Raw genomic sequence first — 21,379 nt, forward strand, 5'->3', positions numbered from 1 at the left:
AACTTACCTGGAAAAATGAGCCTACTTTACTGGTGATTAAATTATTCGAAGCTGTCAAAAACTGAAAAAAAAAAGAAATAGAGAACATTGAGTGCAGTATAGTGTATGTAGTGGGCTGCTGGCCGCAGGGGCTGCGACTGCTGTACTCCAGGTAAACGTGTGCCAGGACTCCCCTCGGGCTGTACAACTGGCCCAGGCTGCGGGGTGCTGTGGGGTGTATCAGGCCGGGAGCGCGCCTGGAAGAGCCTCTTGCTTATGGGGTTAGAGCTGAATAAGCAGTGCTGTTCCCTGCTCCCCTGCGGTGCCAGTGTGTCCCGCATACTGGCAGTTCTGGGCAGGAACTGGAACATGGCCACCTGCCCATGGAGATACTTCAGCCATGCCGACGGGAGGCAGACCGAGTCGATAATCTGCTGATCAGGCGCTGTGTTTCTGTAGCGTAATACAGGATCCTATCAAAGAGCTCAGGTGTGGGAATATTAAGGAACTATCCCTTGCACGAATACTGATGTTTGTGCCCGATCCAGGTCACCCCAGGACCGCACGGGTGCTAATCTTAACAAAAGAGAGACGGTCGATAGTGGCGTGGATGGGATTGTGCTTGGGGGAAGGGGGTCAACTTGGGGGAAGGCTGTTTCTCAGCCCCTTAAACACCTACGCAAATACCTCACACCCCTGGAAAGCTCAAATAGGTAACATCGCACCAGGAGCCAGTTACGAAGCAGTTAGAAAAGGCACCAAACTATTTCTCCGGTTCTTTGAAGCAGGAATTCTTTGAGGAAGGCTGAATTTTGGCAATATAGGGCAGGCGGCTTACCTCGCTGCCGTGGCGTGCCTGGCTCTGCAAGGCAATGCGCAGCTGTCTGCGGAAACGGCTCAGCTTGCTACGGACCCAGGCGTTGTGCTGCCTGCACGGCCTGTTACTCAGTGTAGGGTTTTGAACAGACCAAAAATCTACCTTTGGGCAGGAGGAAAAAAACACAAACAAAACCAGACATTTCTCTAGGTTGTAAATTTTTTTTTTTTTTTAATGATGGCTGTTGGAAGTTGCTCAAAGGTTTGGGCTGTCACAGTCCCAGAAGAGATGGCAGCGTACAGATGAGTTTGATGTGCCATGTGGCTGTGGCGTTCATAGTGTGCATTCTACCACATATATAGTACACATAGCAACGTACGGAGTAGCACGTGTGGGGGGTGTCTAATTAGTAGCTCCGATTTCATTTGGTCCTTTGCACTCCTTCACCCATCATGAGACGTTATCACGTTTTTTTACTAAGACTCAGTTTTGCATCTACTAGCTTCTCACTTATTTTGTAATATGTTTGTAATTTTTTTTTATGTTTAAACACAATAAACAGCTTGGCTATGGAAATCAATTATGAAGGACAAAATACAGTTTGAGACCACGTGTTATGCAGTCCTAGTGGGCTTCACTAGAAGTATCTATTTGTCTATCCTGCTTCACCATAGCAATATTTGAGCACTAGTTAGAAATTCAGAATGCTGACAATCTTTCTGCTTCTTCATTCCCCATCATTGTAATCAGAAATATTTTTAGCACGTTTGTCATCCTTGGATTTTTTTTCATAGCTGACATTATAAAGCTGTACTTTTCCTATACTAACTGGACATTCTGTGCATTGCACTTCCATTGCACTGAATAAAATTCAGTTATAGGCAGAGGGCTTACGCTAATCACCTATTCCTTATAGTGCGCGTGCAAAGCAGTTCATGTGCTTACGTGAATGGCACTTCTGTACAGGGCTGGACTTCACCATTACATTGCATTGCAAGAAACTCTTCTTCCACTCTTATTTAACATGGCAGAAATATCAGCATCAACAACAAAATGGACTAAGTTTGTGGTTAGGACACAACAACCTAAACCATTCACAACTGTAAGAGGGATAAGCAGAAGCTACTCTTGTAGGAAGAGACTTGTGAAAAGTTACTAGCCGAAAGTTCTGATATTTATCTAGCCTTTACCTGATTTTTATGTCTCTGTCAAATGTGGCTAGTGATGAACTCATTCTACGGTGTGTCATGCTTCCTTTGGTCCTTGCCAAATACTTGCCTGTGAAGAAGTGAGCAAAAACAAAAAACAAATTTCGAAAGCATACAATGTTTGTAACATCTACAGGGATTGGATTTAGTTTTATAAACAGGCCTAATTCTTACTGTATCTTGACTATTTCAGCAAAATATAATGACGATCTCACTCCAAACAAACATTTCCATTCTCCTGAAACCCAACATACAAATTCCACAATCTAGTTATACATGCCACATAACAACAATTCTTTTCCCAGCATCTTAACAGGGGCAGAGTGCAGTCTACGTCTATACATATTTTTCAGTATATCGGTAACCATTGGTTCATTGTTTCTTGCTGATGGGAGCTTAAAACAACATCATGTGACATTTAAATATTTCTTTCATGAATGGCTCCCAAAACAAAAACATGTATTCCCGTGATTGTTTTTTTAGACCCAATTACTTTGTCTTCAGATTGTCCCAATCTAGGGCTTGATGTTGCCAGGTAACGTTATGGTGTCTGGTTTGGTGCTTCTTGAGCTTCTGCTCTGCACTTGTTTACCTCTTTGAGTGCTTAGTGGTTCCTCATGCACTGTGCTGAGTGGCAGCGTTGATTAGTTATGAATGTACAAAACATCTGACCAGCAGGTATTGGAAAATTGTATCCAGGTAATTCCCTGGATTTTGTAATAAACTAAGAAGATCTTTTAGAATGGTTCAGCATCAGAATGTCTTCTGCTTACGATACTGAATTGTTCCTGTTCATAGATTTCATGATCTTAATTCATTTATGAGACAGCTATTAAAAAAATGGTTCTGTTCAGAGGTGGTTTAGCTACACTGGAGAATGCTGGGTTTAACAGGGAGCACTGGTGCAGGGAACTGAAGGAAGTTTCCCAGGTCAGTTGAAACCTGTCTTGAAGACTCTGATGTTAGCAGAGTGAGCCTGTGGAGGATGGCACACCAAGACGGACACGCGACTGAGGCAGTAAGAAGGAAAGAGGCTCCACACTGCAAGGCTGCCTGTAATTTTTCCAGTTTTCCTGCTTCTTTCGGTCCCAGGCTGTCCAAAACTTGTAGGTCACTGAAGTAGTTTTGTTTGGTAGGCTTTTGAATGCATTTTTTTTTGTCCATAGTCCTCATCAGCTCAATGAGTTGCAATGTGCAGTGGGCTGTGTCATACCCATTCCTGGACAGGTCTTTTGTAATACACAACATTTTGCTGCACCTCTTTGTTTTTAAACTGGAAGATCGTGTATACCAAGACAAGGATACACAGAGACAAAATGCAAGGGATCACAACTGCGATTGCATTTACAGTGCTAGGCACATCGTTTATTGTCACCATAATATCCACGTCGTCGTGGGGGAGGCGTCTGTCTTTGCTTCGTTCGACATCCTTCTGGTTACAGCCCATCCAGTCTTTGAGGATTGACCTGGGGTAGCCTGGCTCCACACTCAGTCTCTGGTTATCGAACTTCCAATACTCCTTCCCTTTGTAAAAGTAGGTATAAACTAGGAGACAAAACAGAGAATATTTCTCACCACACCATTTCCAACTTGATAAGCTGTGCTTGTGTGAGGACGTGCAGGGAGCCTGAAAGGCTGGAGGTGGTAGCTGCCTGCGCCAATAAAACACATTCATCCAGGGCATCCCAAAACCATTGAAAAGTGAAGGTGGTTTTGGAGCTAGGATTTAAAGGAGAAGCCATAACCCTGGCTGGTGGGTGCAATGTTGCCCACAGAGCACCACTCCCCTTGGCCAAGACAAGCTGTGAATAAAAAAAAAAACAACTAACTAACTTTAAAGTAAGTGTTCTGCAGTGAGTTATTTTTTACTAAGGCATCTGTAAATGCGTGCTCGTCAGTACCAAGCAATTAACAATCTGCCGAATGACAGTGTGTGCCTGGGTGTGATAGTGTTTGGAAGAATACTTAAGGTTTCTGTTCACCCAGCCTGAGGGAGCAGATGCTGAATAAGATGAGTCCTTTTGGCCACAGAATCCAGAAGATTCGCCTTTGTTAAGGAGCAGTCTTGTCCAGCTGCTAATAAAAGGCTGACAGTTTATGCTACGTGTTGTCTGAAGTACCCCTCATCTCCCCAGATGACTCCTTTTCTAATCACTCTCGAGGGATTAGGAAAAAAAAGAAACAAGAAGGGAACAGTGGTGAAAGCGTTGGGTCTCCTGCATCTGTCCTCCAGCTTGGCTGGCTCTCACTGCAGTCCTCCAGCCTAGCCCAGCCCTACAGCCCTCGTCTCACACCACAGCCCCAAATTTAAACATGGCCTCAGTGGCACAAGCCCTTCTGTTCGTTCTTTCCCCAACTTGAAGAGGAAGAAATCTTCAAATCAGAGAAAGAAATGTGTTGGAAGGAGCCTCTGGAGGTCCAACCCTCTACTCAGAGCATGGCTAACTTCAAAGTACATCAGGCAGGTTGGAGCCTGTAACAGAGTGACTGAGCTAGCTACGGGTAAGAAACTAAAAGGAATATCTAAGTTATGGCATCCTGGCAATCCAGGCCCAGGAAAATTCGAGTAGGGACTGTTGTGGCAGTAAAACCAGAAAAAGTCCCCTTCCCATCCCCCAGAGCTGGCATTACGATAAGGTGGTTTAGGAGCTGAGGACGGACATGGGTTGGGATGAGGGTCAGGAAGGATCTCAGACTGCCGGTGCTTGCAGGTGCCAGTGTGACCCTAGGACTTCTGAGACTTGATTCCTATCTCAGCAAATATTTGAAACACCCCACATCCAACAACCCAACTCCCAAGGTAGACAAGCTACTACCGATCTAACAACAGGCGTAACGACTGCAGATACATACAGCCTTCTTTGCTGATGAAAGCTCCCTGTGGAGCCTGAGGGATTCCTCTCCACACGGTGATGGGCTTTGGGTATCCTGGGTCCGTTGCTCTGTTGTCCTCGTTGTACCTCCAGTACCTGTCGCCTTTGAAGAAGTAGGTTTTGCCTACCGGCTCCCAACGCAGAGCCGTGTCGATGCCTTCCCGGGGCAGGCAGCTCCCCAGCTCCACCAGACTGTGTGGGTAGCCTGGCTCTGCTGTCACTTCTTTAAAAACCCAGTATTTATCTCCTAGAGATGAACGGGGACACAAACAACAAACAGATTTGCCTAATTAGCAGTTGAATCGTTATAAATGTAAAATAGCCACAATGAACCACACCATGTTGAGGACTTCCAGGCTTAACTGTATTATGTGAAAAAGCTGCTCCTCCTCTTCATTTTGAACCTGAAACCTCCTGATTTCATTTGCTGCTCCTCAGCTCTTGTTTTGGAAGAGATGTTAAACAACCCTTTCCCATTTACCTTCTCTAGGCCAGTCACGATTTCAAAGACTTCTCTCATACCCTGTCTTTGTCATCCCTCATTCAGACTGAGGAGTTCCTTGCAGGAGGTCAGCCCATACTTTTCGATCATTTCTGTTGCCTTTCTCTGAGCCTTCTCAAGTTTTAATGCAGTTTATTGAGCTGAGGGACTGAAGCTGCAGACATAAATTCAGAAGAGCAGGTACTGTGGTTTTGTACGGGGGCACGCTGATGCTTTCCAGCCACTCTTTGCTTACAACTGGCTCTCAAGGTACAGGATCCTGTTCAGCCACTGTCACAGTGCAAGGAGCTCATGTGGGCCCCAGCATAAGGTTGGTCATTTTGTCTCTTTGGGAGACAGTTGTCCAGAAATGTGCTTTGGGAGTGCCCTACACCCGGAGAGGCCCTAATGCCCTGCCGAAACACGTTCAAAGAAAGAGACAGGCAGGAGACTGACACTCCCTGGGAAACAGGAGCTATTTCTTGTTATCACATGGAAGCCAACTTCCACTAATCAATATTAGCTTTGTACAGAGATTGTCCTAGCAAGACCAGCCCACACTAAACTGTATTTTAAGGATTAGTGGCTGCTTGAAGTGTCCCCTTGGAAAAGCACAAGGGTGCAGCATACCTGTTTTCACCATCTTCATGCCATAAAAGAAGAGTGTGATGTGAGGCAGGTGTGGTAGGCTTGTACTGAAATGTACTGTACCTTTGAAGAAAACGAATTTTCCATCAGACCGCTCATAGGCTGCATCAATCTTTGCGGGGAGGCCTTTCCAGAACTGCTCAATTTGCATGGGATATCCCTCCTGCACTCGGTTGTTCCGCAGACGCCAGAACCAGCGATCCTGAGAAAACCAGAAGCGTCTTCAGACTGAGTATTCTTATCTTGCAGTCAAATCAGGCTGGGCGTCCAGCATCAAGCATTACTAATCCCTGCCTAGGCCCCGTAACCATTAAAGACAGAAGTCCTGGTTCAGATGACAGCTCCAACCCAGCCCAACACTGTCTCCAGTGAGGGAAGCGCTTCGTGGGGAAGATGGCAGCCAAAAGGGTGAGAAGTTGATTGCTGGTGCTGTGAAAAAGGGTGGAAAGAAGGAAAGGAAAAAGGAGCAGGGGGAAGCAAGGCCACAGTTATAAGCGTTATGAACTCATCTGTGAGCGACCTCTCTGCGTGTCTCGTCACTGAGGTGTCACACTTGTCCTGGTACAACTGGTGCTCAACTATCAGACCCCAGGAGAGCCACACAGCCTTAACATTACCTGGTGACTATGATATGAAGCACACAACATCCAAAGGCACAAAGGAGTTATTAAATATCCCTTTAGATACGAGATCATTAGTTAAAGCCGCAGTGGATGCTCAGGGATGAGTAAGAGCAGGACAGAGCCTGTGAGACTTCTCCCAGATACTGTCCCAGCCTTCAACTATTTTCAGTTCAGGCGTTTTCTGCAACTGATGTGGCTTGTCCATTTAATGACCTTCAATATATCCCTCTCCACATCCACACCCATTGGGCAGAGTGAAAGCTACAGATATTTTGGGAATGGGACCATGGATTTCCATATTCAAGGCACTCTAACGTGGGTTATTGAGCAAAGCCTCTCCTTCCTCCCTGGCTGCAGTTTACAAGCAAGGTTGACTCAAACTCCCCAAGAGCTTCAGGTAGGCTGAGCGCTCCCTGAAGCCCAGGGTTTGATGCATGCCATCTCTGGAGGCAAGGAGACTTAATCCCTGGTTAGGTACTGGTATTGCTTTCTGGCTTTACAGGTGGCTCCTCTCTGAGCGTGATGGTGTCTGAATTCTCTGCCAGTGCATGCAGTTCACATTTTGGTGGACAGGCTGCCTGGGCATTTTGTGAATCCCATCAGGCACTGTCCCCAAATACTACAGAGCCAATCTGCTTACATTTCCTTCTAATATTGCTCATTCATCAGCCTCAGAGGGACAGAGCTATTTTCACAGACATTGCAAATCTCACTACCTTACACTTCTATTAATATTTTCCAGCAATAAAACTAAAGAAAGACTCATGGGTAAGCAGGAATTCTTAGTACCTTGAAAACAAACATTTCTCCTCTAAAGAGAGCCACGGTGTTAAAGTTGCCATCACAGATGTTCGGTTTCGTGCCAGGAGGAGATGGCCTATCACCCAGAGGAGGACTAGGAGGTCTTGGCTGTCTCTCGTGTTTTCTTTCCGAAGTGGAGTGAATTCTGCGAACAGGAAGAGTTGGTAAAGGCCTGGTTGGCTCCAGGGGCTCAACAGGAGGACCTAGAAGTGAAAAGAAAAATGTTTAGCAAAGAAGTGGACAAGCTTGGATTTTCTGTGCTTCCCTCGCAGGTTTTAAAAGGCAACAGGCTGGATGAATAGCATTGTGAGGAATTTACATACTCCTTATGCAGAGCTCATTCCCTAGAAATGAGGAGCAGAATGAGATGCATCCACACGTGAAAGACGTCCCAAAACAGATGAGCGATAAGAACTGAAGAAGAGCCAGTATGTTTTTGTAGGTCTTCCCAAGGAGGCTGGAGCTAAAAGGAAGGAGGAGCCACACCAATCATGTACCCAACTGAAATGAAAGGTAGCAACCCTTGAATAGAAATGTTTAGTAGACCATAAAAAAACAACAAACACAAAAAAACAAAACCCAAAGCAAAACCAGAAAAAAGTTAGGGTGTGAAAACCAATGCTACAATCTAAGGGGAACTGCAGGGGAATTTAGAAATTAGAAAGCAATTACTTTATTACAGTTTAGTCACCAATCTTTGCTTTCAGAACACCATGGGAACTCTGATGATCAGCCATGATAAAGGACCGGGTGTGAACTCACCCCAGAGGATGATTTCATTAACAGTTAGTGATAAAATCTGGACCAAGTCTAATTAAGAGACATAGATTTCTTGTTGCTTCTCAGAGAAGGCCACAAGTTAATAGTGCAATAAGCAGAAGGCTACTAGAAGCAAGAGATTTTGGCAAGTTTTATATCTGATGTAATCAGATGGGATTTGATTGTTTATTTGCATGGATTATGGTTTCAGTCTCTTTCTGAACAGTGCTTTTGAAGGGGCTACGTAGAGGTTTGCAGGACAAACCTCCACCAGTGGGCAGAATGGGGGCCGACTTTCACGGTTGCTGTATCAGTCTCCCTGTTTTAGGGGTTCAACAGCACCGCTGATGTGCTTCCCACCGCCTGGTATTATTGAACGCTTGCACTGGACAAGGCTCATCCTCACAGCCTGAAAGAGAGTTACCCTGTTGTGGGGGATTGCCTTGCCCATATCCAGAGAAGGAATTTATGAGTAAGGATTTAGATAGCCATGGAGGCTACGCACCTGTGGGATTAGAAGAGGACTTCTGCAGACAAACATTTTGAAGTATGCTGCCTAAAATGATGGTTAGGTGCCCAAGTCCCCGTGTCAACTTAGCTCTTAAATGTTACGTTTTCAAAGGGTTCCTATAATGAATGAATGCTTAATACGACCTGGAAGGGTGATTGGTTGTTAGTGAAAATCATCACAGCTAGTGACAAAGAAGTCATCAGAGAAAGCCATCATATTTAATTGTTATTAAGGTTGCAACAGTAAGAATCTTGTGTGTAGATTTAATGGATATTATGTTCAGAAAGTACCACTTAGATAATATAGTCCAACTTCCTGCAGTACCAGGCCAGAAACCTCCGCCCGCAATGAGCCTAGTGTTCCTGGTGCAGATACAGCACATTTTCCAGATTTCAAGCCATAGAAAATCCTCTATAATGCACAGCAAATTGTTCCAATGATTAAGCCCGGTCACTGCTAAAGTCTGTGTCTTACCTATTGTCTGAGTTTGCGCAGCTTTAGATTCAGTATTTTTTTTCTTATCTCCAGTGTCTCAACATTTAATCATTTACAGATCCTGATGAGGATGCTTTTTAAATTCTCCTTAATGAGCTAAACAGACCAGTTCCTTCTGTCTGTTGCTGCAATGTCTTTTGGTTTTAAGATCTTGAGACCTTTCTTACAGCTCTTTTCTAAAGCTTTTCAAACGGATCATTATATTTCTTCAGGGTGGCTTGTCCTCATAACGTGATATTTTGTGCCATACACAATTTTTATTAGCAACTATTTTTATCTACTTTTATTCCAGAACTTTAATAAAAGACATCAAATATTGCTCACAGAAATCCATTAGATGAGGATTCTCTGTTGATAATTGTTCTTGGAAAGCTGTCTACATTAAACAGATAAAAATATTATACTGATACTGTGTGTTTCTCATCCCCTCCATTCTTAGCTGTTCAGTGCCCAGTATCTTAGCAGACCATAAAGTTCTTTTAAATAAAATTCCCAAACTGTGATACTGCTACTGCTAGTGATCTGTGAATTTTCCCCAAATGGTATGCAGCAAAGGTCTCCAGACATTGCCTGTCAGAGGAGCAACAGGGTTGGACCCCCTTGTTAGCCAGGCAGTACGGGTGCATCTCCACCAGTGTTTCAGTTCAGCTCAGGAGTGTGCTGTTGAAGAGATGCTCCATCATTTGCAATTTCTGTGCTTTGATTCACACTGAAGTTCACAAAATGCATTCTTTTTGGACAAAGCTAAACTCGAAGATGCACTTCTGGAGCGCATCTAGCATTCTGCAGCTGCAAAGAGGCAACACAGGGCACAGCTAGAGCTAATCCACAATAACCACCCCCTTCCCGAAATGCATACAGGGTGGGTGTCAAGTCCTCAGCATTCTATTTACTTAACACCATCCCTAAATACTGCTGTATCTACGGATGTGCTACTATTATTCTTGCTAGCAGCCATAGATGTTGTTTGCTAATACAGCCACAGGCAACGTTGTGGTGTGAAGCACATGGGCTGTGCAAAGGCATCTCCTCCAACAAGCGGCACGCTAGCTGGCACTTCTGGTTCAGGCTGGAAAGCTCATGGAGGTAGGATTGAGTTGGTCCAGTGGGATATGCTGCAGAGGAAGGGATGGGAATGGGGAAAGAGGTCCCAGACAGATCTTACACAGAGAAAGCCGGGTTCTGGTTTGTTCAGATGGGACGTGGGAGCACAGTATTCAGCTCCTGCTTTGGCGAACTAAAGGAGCAGGGAACTGGTAACCTGTTTTGGCTGCCAAAAATGGCACTTGGTGCCAGTTATAGTACCTGAATAAATTAAGTTTGAAAACCAGCAATTTACATGCTTGGTGAAGATAGGAAATGCTTGCATTAAGGAAAGGTAAGTCTTGACTGGGACCTAAGCAAGGACCCAATAAGCAGTGACTTACTGCACACTGCAGGTCTCATTAAACAGCAGTGTGATCCTTTTACTCTGTGCTACCATCCACGTGGCTTTGAGTGGATGTGGTTTTTGTCAATTACGTTGAAAAAACTCTAATGCATGTCCTACACAATAGGATTCCCCTGCCAACAGACTGATACAAGGATCATCTTTCTAAATGAGACTACAGCATGTTGTTACAGAAGCACGAGAGGTGTAGTTGTTCGTTCCCTCTCCTTTGCAAGAGGCAACTGCTGCCGTGCACTGACCAAATCAGAGGTGCATTTCTGTTGCTATATGTGGATCAGAAAAGCCTCTTTGGTGGTCAGCTGAATTGATACAGTGGAGCAATTTCATCAGACAGCTATTTGGCAGTTTGCAGAAGACCGCCACAAGTTCCAGCACAGGATAGATCCCTGTGTTGTGAGAGGCAGCTAGAAGTGAATTCACAACATGGTTGTAAGGAGGACTCCAAGGAGCACTGTTGCCTTCAAATAGGTTGAGATGTGTAGCAATCTGCAATGCAGAGAGGCACGCCTGCTGCCAGAGGGAATTGTCTGGGAGGGAACCAAGAAGTCACTGTGTGTTATGTATTCACACTGCTTGCTGGAAAGACACAGAGTGCGAAAGGGAGTGATTGCCAAGTCGGGGCAGTTCTGCTTCTCAGGCACAGCAAACAGATAGAGACACTCAAATCAACAGCAGTTCTGGATTTCCAGAAATAACAAGCCAAAAACTCCCCACTTTGAGAGGAGAAGAGAGCAAGAATAGAGTTTTATAGAGATGACCATGAGCAGTAAGACGAGGACATGACAAATTTTTCCCCCTCTCTTTTAAAGGAAAAAAGGGTGAGACAGGAGTAATATCTAAAGAAAATTATGATGAATGTGTCTGACGGGTCACAAAGACACATAGAATCTGATAGTAAGGTGCCGAGTAGGGACTATAGTATTGTGGTCATATGCTAGAAATTTAACATCTCATGCATGATTGGAGTTATTAAAGATTCTCTCTCTCTTCACAAGTGAGGACCACTCATATACCAGGTTACAGCCTGCCCTGCCCCTGCTGCAGGACAGCAGGCACGTTCAACTCATGTTCAACTTAAGCGCCCAAAGTCTGTCACAGTCTTCTGTAGAGAAGAGGAAAGTTACAACAGCACTTGCAACCCAGGGGACCGATGTAAAGGTTTGAATTAGCCCTAAGATGTCACTGAAACAGAATGCAGTAAACTTGCAAGGCAGAAGAGTTGTACACACTGCGGTCAGGATGGTGCAAATCAGCAATGATTCAGGTGAACCAGAGATTTGCATTAACTGAAACATTTGCTAGAGCAGTGGAAAGAGATGACAGGTCAGGACCAACAACGGAAGCTGGGCCACCGTACGTACTCACTGCTTGCAATGGCCAAACTAGCGGTGGCATATTGCTCTGAAGGAGGTAGCCAGCTCTGACAAGGCTTCCCACACATTTTGCAGGTGGTACTGCAACTTGCTTGGATGCAGACTTGTCATTTCACTTACTTAAAATATTCCTCCTGTCTTTCCCTGCCAGCCATGGATTTTTTCCTTGCTATCTTTCGCCTCTCTTCCTGTTTTTATGCACTCTGGGCTTCCTAATTTATCCTGATTGAAGTCTTGTCTCCTCTTGTGGTTATCCAGATTGCATTTTTATTTTTAATTGCTGCCTTTGTTTTGTAACTGAGTGAGGGTGGACTTACAGCTAAAGGTGGAAGGTAATCCTACAGTTATGCACACGCAAAGAGCAGAGGAGCACACATACAACATGAAAATCCTCGGGTCCAAGTGCTAGGCAGGCAGAATTTGGTCTACAGTTAGGGTGATGGAAAGCAGAAGCACAGCCTGTCCATTGCTGAAGAAAGATACTATCTCGTAAGAGCTAAGCCGCTTCAGAGCACAACCTGGCCTGAAAGCAGAATGAATAGACCCTATACAGTTTGCCAGTCATTACTATTTCCAGAATCTCATCACAGTAACCTGCCTCCAAAACGGACGGCTAAAGGCAGGATATGACAGGTTTATCAGCAGCAGAGATGACCGTGTGAACAGTTACGTAAGAGATGCTGCCACCTTGGTATTTATTACAGGAACTGATTACACCCACCACTGATATAACCAACGAGGCAGTATCACACAGAAATCACAGCCTCTATCACTACATTTCCAAGCAACCTCAGAGAATCAGTCAGAGCAAATCTCATTGAGAGAAAAATTAAGTGAGAGAGGCTATTGCATGGGTCTGCAATTGGGCCTGAATCCAGTCACCTAGTTATTGCACGTGATCCCAGCACCGGAGCCTAACCCACCCCTTGGGCTGAACCTGCAGCCACTTCCACACGGGAAGCAGGTAAGAAACCTCCTGGAGCTGGAAATTCTACGTTCTGGAGGGAAGCAACTTGCTGGGACTTTACAGACACTGTGTGGAGAAGAAGACTTTCTTCCTCTCTATCACAACCAAGGCAAAGAATGTCAGAAAGCTTTTGGGTCACAGCAGATCACCTTCAGAGTGTGACTTCCGCCACTGGCACTTAGCCTCCTCCCTTCATGCTTCCTCTGTCGCAGACCATCTGAATACCAAGGTGACCTGTGAAGATAACACAGAGAGAGGAGGCATTTAGGAGCCACTGTGTCGATAGTTGAGGACAAAATATAATTGTACTGTCCTCCTGGCTATTGACAGAGTGTTCCCTCAACTGCACAACGCCTGCCTGGAGGCTCAGCATCTTGCATGGCTCAGCATCCATCACAGCCAGCTCTGCGCGAGCCAGGCAGCTCTCCAAGCCTGCCAGTGCAGGGGATGCCCTTTGTTTCAGATCAGGGGAGATAATGATCCACCTGCAAACAAAGGCCTGTCTTTATCTTCTTAATATTCACTCCAAGAATAAAACTATCAACCAGACTACAGGCAGGCAGTTATGCTTTTGAATAACATACAGGAGTTTTTTGGTTGTAAAAAGCTGAGCTGCCTGCATGTTTCTGCAGGACTGTACCAGCTGTCCAGGTACACAGGAAAGGCTCCTCAGTTTCAAATCAAAATGTACGATCCAAATGAGCCAGGGAGAGTGAGAGAAACCCAACCGGCTGCTCTGCAGACTCCAGGGCAGTGGAGAGAGATCCCTGTTCATATTAAATGAGCTAGCTGCCAACAAGCTCTCTCAGGGACAAGAGACGGTCCCTCAGCTCAGAGCTCAGGAAGGACGCATGTCCCTTGCTCGCTTGGTAAACCTGTCCACAGAGCACTTCTTTGCACTTCTGGGGTTAGACTTCAGCAGTGAAGTGAATTAGCTGTTTCAGTTAGTTTGGGTATCCCTGCCACAGTGCACTAACAGTCTGCAGAACAAGCCCCAGCACCCACAGTGTCCCCAACGGCTGGGCAGTCGAGGCCCTCATAATCATCACTGGGTGGCAGGAAGGGTTTCTTGAGCCCTTCTCGCATAGACGTTCTCCTCTGAATGACCAACTGCCACCCCGGTGATAGAGCATTCACCTGGAAGACAAGTGTCCATGGCTGAAATCCTTGCTCTAAGCCAAAGGGAATGCTCTTCTGGGCTCTGTAACGAGGCAATTCACCTTGCGGTTGGGTTCTCTGCTTCGGGTGCAAGAAAACTGAGTCCAAAATTCCCAGGCTTAGGCAGGCAAATGATGAGAGTTTGGGGCTCTGCAAGATGCTCCAGCTGTGGTGCTTGCAGCCCAGTTCCCCTCTGGAAAAACTTTAAGAAGCCTGACATCTGCTCCACTGCAAAACAGAACTTTTTTTTATACTTAGAAAGATCTGTAGGATGAGAGAAGTATCTCATGCCCAGCCATGACATAAAGCAGTGTTTCTCCATCAGCTGAGAAACCTCCCAAGAGAGGTGGGCTCCCCCTCAGCTCCCTCTTCGTCGGGAGGCAGCTGATCAGCATGATCAGCTCCCTCCTCTCACACCCAATGTGTGCAGCTCCAGGGCTGATGTGGGCACGGGTTAGTGCCTGTGTCGTGGCAGAGTCCTCCAGGTGTCAGGTGGACCCCAAGGACAGCACCGGGAACCAGGCGGTTACTCCCTGCCTGTTTTTCGGAGGAATGGGAATGGAGACCTGGCATATGGCAGGTGAGACCCAGTGGGTGCACCAGAGGTGGAGTCTGGTATTTCCTTCTGGGTCCGACACAGTCTCTGGACAGGAGGAAAGGTGCAAATGAAGGGATGCAACATAGAGAGGGCGTCTGGTATCTCTGCAACATGCCAGAGATGTGGCACCAGGGCAGATCCCTCCAGCTCTCTTCTTGTCATGCATTTTCCTTCCCCTGCCCTCCTACGAGCACAGCACCATAGGGCACAGATCCAAAAGTCCCAGCCCTGGCAGCTTCTACAGATAAGGTCTTGGATGTTACTCTATTCTCTTCCCACGTTCAAGAGGACATTATCAGAGAACAGTCCTATGCCTAACGTTTCCAGGTCCTGCACGACAGCAAAGCTTGCTCTGATGGTCCCACTCACAATGCAGTGTCACCACATGGAGCATGTTGCATCAGGTTTTTCTGCTGTTTCATCACCAGCCATCTCACACATACGTGTAGGTTACAAGGATCTGGGATTGCTCTATGGGCTGCCATTGGGAAAAGGTGAGGGAGGTTACGAAACCCGTGCTTGCTGCACAGGAATAATGAGGCTGGCAGAAGGTGTTATTTGCTCATGGACACTGTGCCCCGCTGATGCCCTGTTCCTGGATGTCAGGATTCCTGATGACCTGATTCCCGATGTTGTCTAGTTCCTTGGCCAGGGGCTGGTGTGGTTTCGTGACCACCCTGGACCTCAGCCCTCGTGGGATGCAGCATGTACACTGACTGGGAGCTCTTCTCTTGAGCTGCAGAAAAGATATGTGAGGTTGACACGTCCTCAGTGAGATTTGGGATGACCCAGATCCTTGAGGTTGTCTCCAGGCTTAATGATTTGGCCTATCTTTGAGTTATTAGGAGAGCTTTCCTTTGTGACCTTAGGCTTTGAAAGGGCCTTGAAGGTAATGGCCTGGTTTACCAGCTCCAAGCATCCATGTGGACATGAGTTTTTCCTGCACATCATGTCAACCCCTCTGCTCCCCAGGCATAGTGTCAGAAGAGTCACTCCTAACATGAGAGGCTGCTTCACAGCCTACTGCAAAAGGCTACTTAGAGCAGGACGTGAAGAACAGGAGAACCAGTGCTGAAGGATGATCAGTCCAGGCTGTGTGACAAGGCCATGGCTGAGTATGTCTCCTCTCTCCATCTGCACTGTAGCTGCATGCAGCCCTGACTTCAACACCAGCAAAATTAAAAGAGGCAGTCAACAGGATATCCAGGGGACCTACGTAATGGTATTATTTCCAGTTTAATTCCTTCCTGGGCTCGTCACTTGTGACATGGGCACATAAGTACAGTGGAGATATCCTTCTGAAAAAGACATGTAAAGAACAGTCATGATATTTCCCTCATTTTGTCAAGGAACATGCTACAAGAAGCACCTGTCAGAAGATGGAAATACTGCTGACTTGTCTTACAGTCTACTCTGTCACACACGGTGAGCTGCTGGCCTTTTCATCATTAGCTCATAAGTGGAAATAACATTTTAAACATTGACCCTGTACTAACCAGCATGAAGCACAAACAAGAGTTCACATCACCTACTGTCTCTTTAGGTGAGTTTTAAAATAAATCCAGCAGAAAATAACTTAATAAATCAACAAATCATTATATGACAGATTTAGATATCTTTCTTTTCTAATGGATAAACACAGATACAACACAAAAAATACATTTGAAACGCATCTTTCTCAAAAGAAGGAGACAAAATGGACTTGAGCTTTAGTAGAGCCTCTGTTCGTTGTTCTAGCAGCTTCAGTGGAATGAAAAATTGGAAGTTTTAATTGAATTTATTTTTAAAAAAGGATGCTACAGGCAAGGCAGTGGCTCTGGCTCTATGACTTGTTTTGCATAGTAGGTTCCTAAATAATACGTATTGAGCACATGCTGCTGCACTGTAGAAAATGTCAAAGCAGCAAGAAAGCAGGAGGTTTTGATTTTTGGACAGGTGCTCTGGTAGATGGGCTTTTGGCATTCCCAAGGCACAACAAAGCAGACTGGCACTGTGGAAATAAAACACATTAGTTGAATGTTCCTGCTAAAGCTACAAGAAGGATATTTCAGCAGTCCCTTCTCAGGAGGGTTGTAAGAGAGTTGTAAGAAGCTCAGATGGAAGGATCTGTTCTCCTATCTCCAGTTCCAGGGAGAAACATAACCTGCATTTTCCATCTTTTCTTTGTGAACCGTAAGAGTAAAACCTAGTTTTAAACTAAACTTTAGTTTTTTGACCGTAACTCTGGGCTAAGGGCCGAAATCTCTACCGGGGGAATCAAAGCTCCTACTGCAGAAGCTGCTCCTTCTTCTCCCCGCAGGACTAGTTATCTCTACAACCACCAACACCATCCCCAACCCACTCCAGTTCAAAGGTCTCAGAGAAGAGCCTTGCGTGATTCCACAATAGTCAACAAATTCCTAACTACTACCTGCACCAGGTAGTAACTCATTCATACTGCTTTTGTCACGCTGAGTTAAAATTTTAAGCATATTATATTGCATACAGAGAATCTTAACATAGTATGTGGCTAAAGTTTAATGTCACTATGTAAGTGAAAAATAAGTGGAAGTGTAGTGGTGCTGCTGCCAAGCCGTAGGCAGTACAGTGCTGAGCTCTCTGTTCTGCCATAGCTGTGCACAAGACGCTGTGCAGTGCTCTCACAAATTGTCAGGGCCCTGAGGACACTAACAGGTCTTAATGGCCCTGACCAGCGTCACCCGGTACCTCCACCCCCATCCACGGGCCCAGGAGCACCATTTCAGCTCAGCCCTGGGCATTGGGTCCCTGCCCAAGCTGTGCTGGAAGAGTGCTGGGCCCCAGCTCAGCCACAGCTGATACTGGCTTGAACCACAAATGTGAAGAAGCATGGCTGTCAGTTCCTTATCTGAATACCAAAAAGGTATCTGAAAACAGAGAAACCAGTAATTTTTTCTTGATTGCACTTTTACTGTCAGCGATAAATTAAGATTATTTTTTTTCTTTCTGAGTAGTCAAAGTTCACAGGAACTAAATCGACATTTCAAAATAGAAACAGTGTAATGACATTTTAGAAGCTTTCAAAAATGAAAACTTAGGTATATTATTTAATGAAAGTTTAATACTTACTACCCCAGCACTTGATATCATCACAACCATCCAGAGTCTCTGTTATCCTGAGTATTTGCACATATACTATGTTAAAGGACGCATTATTAAATGATACCATAGGACAGTTGCTATGCAACTTCATCCTGGTAATGAACAATAAAGAGGAATCTTCAGCCGCACTAATGGGAAGAGCCAGTTCCCCCTGGGTGTACATCAAGCCATCTTATTTTAAATGTTGGACCTTACTTGGATATCTGCCTTACACTGAGGATGAACTGCACTCTACAAATGCCTGTTTCTTCCCATTGCCCAGACAGGAGTCAGGGAAACTAGCCCAGAAAGAGATTTCTCTTCTTTAGGCATCTACATTTGAACAAATGAATCTCATTCCAGTCACAACCCCCCACCCCCCCCAAACCCCAATAGACTCAAACAACTGACATACAGTTTAGACCTCTAAAGTCTTGCTGTACTGCTTTAGAGTCTTACAGGTCTTGGCACAAATTCTATTAGCAGTAATTTAAAATTCACTGGCAGATGACGGATGCAACCATTGACTAGTGTCAGGTCTGCCACTGATCCCAGCAGCAATCCCTTAGAAACACCAGCTTTCCCACTGACAACCATCTTATAAGGTCTTTTTTCAGGTCTAATTCATATAATATCTGCTCTACCGGTACTGGGAGCTAATATTTGACTCCAGATGTTAAGCAGCTGCAGATGTTGCACAGCTACATAGCATAGTTGCTCTATGCTACATTTATTAAGTAACGTCTCTGTCAAACTTGTACTTTCCTCAAAGAATGAAATCGGGAATGTTTGACAAAACTTGTTTTCCATGGGCTGCCACAGACTGTATCCATTAGCATCTTCTAGCTCAGCCTCCCCTTGACTGTGGCTCCTAAAACCTGCATTTCCCTCTGCTCCCAGAGTCTCCTTCAGCTAATAATTCTCTGAAAGTCCCTGTCCTCACACCCTGGTATCCATGATCCTGTCACATGGTACCACATCATCTCCAGCCCCTTGGTTTTCTCCCATAACCCCTCTGCTTCCTTTTCTCTCTTTTCCTTGAGCCCCTATCTTTGTGGCACATGTTATACAACAATGTTCAGCTGGAGATTAAAAGAAGTAAAGTGTTCCCTAAGCAGATACAAACCTTTTTTCCTTACCTTCTATATATGGAGAAACAAATGAGTGCATAAACAGTTTTTACCTTTCCTTGATGTTCCATGTTTTTCGCATTCTTCCCCTCTATTTGCACTGGCTGATCCTAACGGACAAACCTTGGCTACAGTAGCTGCCTGTTTTTCCCTTTCTAGTGCTCCTTGATATTGGGGTCATAGTGAGGGATGGAGCAGCAGTGAGATCACTGGTTTGGTTATCCTGACTTGTGCAAAGATACTGCCGCTGGGACAGTTTGGCTGTGGATCAAGGGCTTTCAACCGTTCCCCATTCAGCTGTGGCAGGAAATCCAGCCCACCAGCTGCGGGCATTTTGGGGGCTACCTGTCTGTGGCTGTAAAACACTCGCTAGACTCGAGCTCAGTGTAAACAGATGAGTGGATAGTCTTGCTCACCATAGATTTTCTGAATTCCTTGGAGGTCATCCTGGGGCAGTTTGAAGTTGTGCGTTTCCATGTACTGGTAGAAAGGAGCCATGATAGCACTGGGATCATTGGAGTGTTCCAGACCCAGCGCGTGTCCCAGCTCATGGACTGCAACCAGAAAGAGATCGTTCCCTGTGGAAGGAAGGCACAGCCAGGTTAGTACACAGCCACAGCCTGACGCAATCCCAAGCCCCACTTACTCATAAAGCAAGAAGCAAATGCTTTGCTATCCTATTGCACAGCAGGTCACGGTGCCAGGGTCAGCTCCTGGAGACGGTTTTAGTCCTGAAAGTCTGGGCAGCTTTTACAGTCATTGTCACAGAACGGGCAGGATGCTCCTAGCCTATGACCATGAGCACCCTCAGACCAGGTAAAACAGGTAGCTGCCTGGAGTGAAAGGATACTGACTGTAGACTCTTCGGTAGGGAGTTTACAGAAAATGGCCAACAAAGAAGGCTGCTCTGATACCATTGCCTCCTTATCTGAGTGCTGCCAGGAGAGGTGAGAGCACTGCCAGTCTGCTAATCAACAAGGGTACATGGTGGGAAGGGAGCTTTGTCCCCCTTCTCGATCCTCTGGTGCTGTGCTCTGATCTGACCTGGACACCAAATCCTAGGGGAGATCTGTAAGGCACCTGGCAAGGCAGGAGGAAGGACAGAGAAGATCGGGGCTAACACCCACCGTAGCACATGTAGTACCTGGGACAACCCCGTCTCCTCTAGCACAGGCTCCTCAACATGCTTTTACTTTGCTGGACTCCTGGCACTGCCATGTCTGCGGGAGGAGGTGAGCACAGGTAGCACCATCCTGCAGGAGGCAGAGCCACAGAGGGAAAGGTTGGGTTGGATCCCAATGGCAGGAGGGAGAAGGAGGAAGGAGGAAAGAAGGGACATGCTCCTGACAAGAAGAGAAAGGGCTGAGGAGCCCTGCCTGGTCCAGAAGCTGGTAGGAGTGCAAAGTAGGGGTACCTTCAGCTCTGTGTTACAGGCATGCACTCCTCTTCAGTCCCATGGATCCGGGACCCTCATCTCCTCGATCTAGTGTGGTCCCTGGATGTCCTACTCCGTGAGGGCACCTTGACATGGGATGTGACACAGGCAATGCTGTGTGAGGGATGAAGACACAGCCAACAAGGACAGATGTAAGAGTCTCCCCATGCCAATAAAATGCCTGAGCCCTCAGTGCTGCCTGAATCAGGCTTCTCTGCTTTTTTTGGCAAGGCACAAACCAAGAGCACTTGCAGTCAGACACGGGAGAAAACAGTTGGCAGTGGCAGCTCAGCGGCTGCTTTACAGCACCTCCAAACAGCGTATCACCATTCCCCACACCTCCAAACTGCACCTATCTTAGAGGTAATAAAGTTCAGTTTTGTGTACATGGCTGAGCTCTCCTTGGGACAGGAGTTGCAACAGTGATTCAGGTAGAACTATCTCCACTTTTTAAATACTTATTGCTTCACTGTTACCCATAAAAACATGACAACATAGGTTCAGGGGTCTGCAAGGTGTTTTGCCAGCATCTCAAGATACCTAGAGTCAGTAACAAACAGTGCTCAACTGGTCAGCATACCACACCAAAATGGTTAAATTGTCTAACCATTTGAGTTGGAGGGTGTAAGCAGCTGAATATGCAAGACATGTTAAAATATACAAATACATTTCAAATAAATGTTGAAATACATTTGTTCAAATACAAATGTCCAAAAACATATGTGGGCTGAAATTTAGCCATATATGTATTTAAAATTCCAGAATTTCTGTATTTGGGAAATCCAAATGGGGACTTACTTAACAATTTTTTCTCACCTGCTGCTGAAAAATCTGGTGTGTGCAGAACAAGTCAATAAAATGTCCAACAGCATTGTATAAAATGCATTAAGTAGTTTCATGGCAAATTTTGGAGGACTGATCACTCTTCATGGGTTTTCAAAAACTTTGAAGGTTAGAAGATGCACCCAGTTTTC

At 45.6% G+C, this 21,379-nt stretch overlaps 1 protein-coding gene across 1 annotated transcript in view; it reads right to left on the bottom strand.

Moving 5' to 3' along the window:
• Positions 1-3,211: 3,211 nt before the first annotated feature.
• Positions 3,212-21,379, bottom strand: part of MMP24 (matrix metallopeptidase 24) — a 46,782-nt gene continuing 28,614 nt past the window's right edge. Inside the window, 5 exon segments of the mRNA XM_050907499.1 lie at positions 3,212-3,549; positions 4,858-5,124; positions 6,070-6,208; positions 7,419-7,633; positions 19,387-19,548. Of these exon segments, the coding sequence (XP_050763456.1) occupies positions 3,212-3,549; positions 4,858-5,124; positions 6,070-6,208; positions 7,419-7,633; positions 19,387-19,548 (1,121 nt within the window).

This window comes from Gymnogyps californianus, chromosome 17 (assembly GCF_018139145.2).
Source record: "Gymnogyps californianus isolate 813 chromosome 17, ASM1813914v2, whole genome shotgun sequence".
NCBI lineage: Eukaryota > Metazoa > Chordata > Aves > Accipitriformes > Cathartidae > Gymnogyps > Gymnogyps californianus.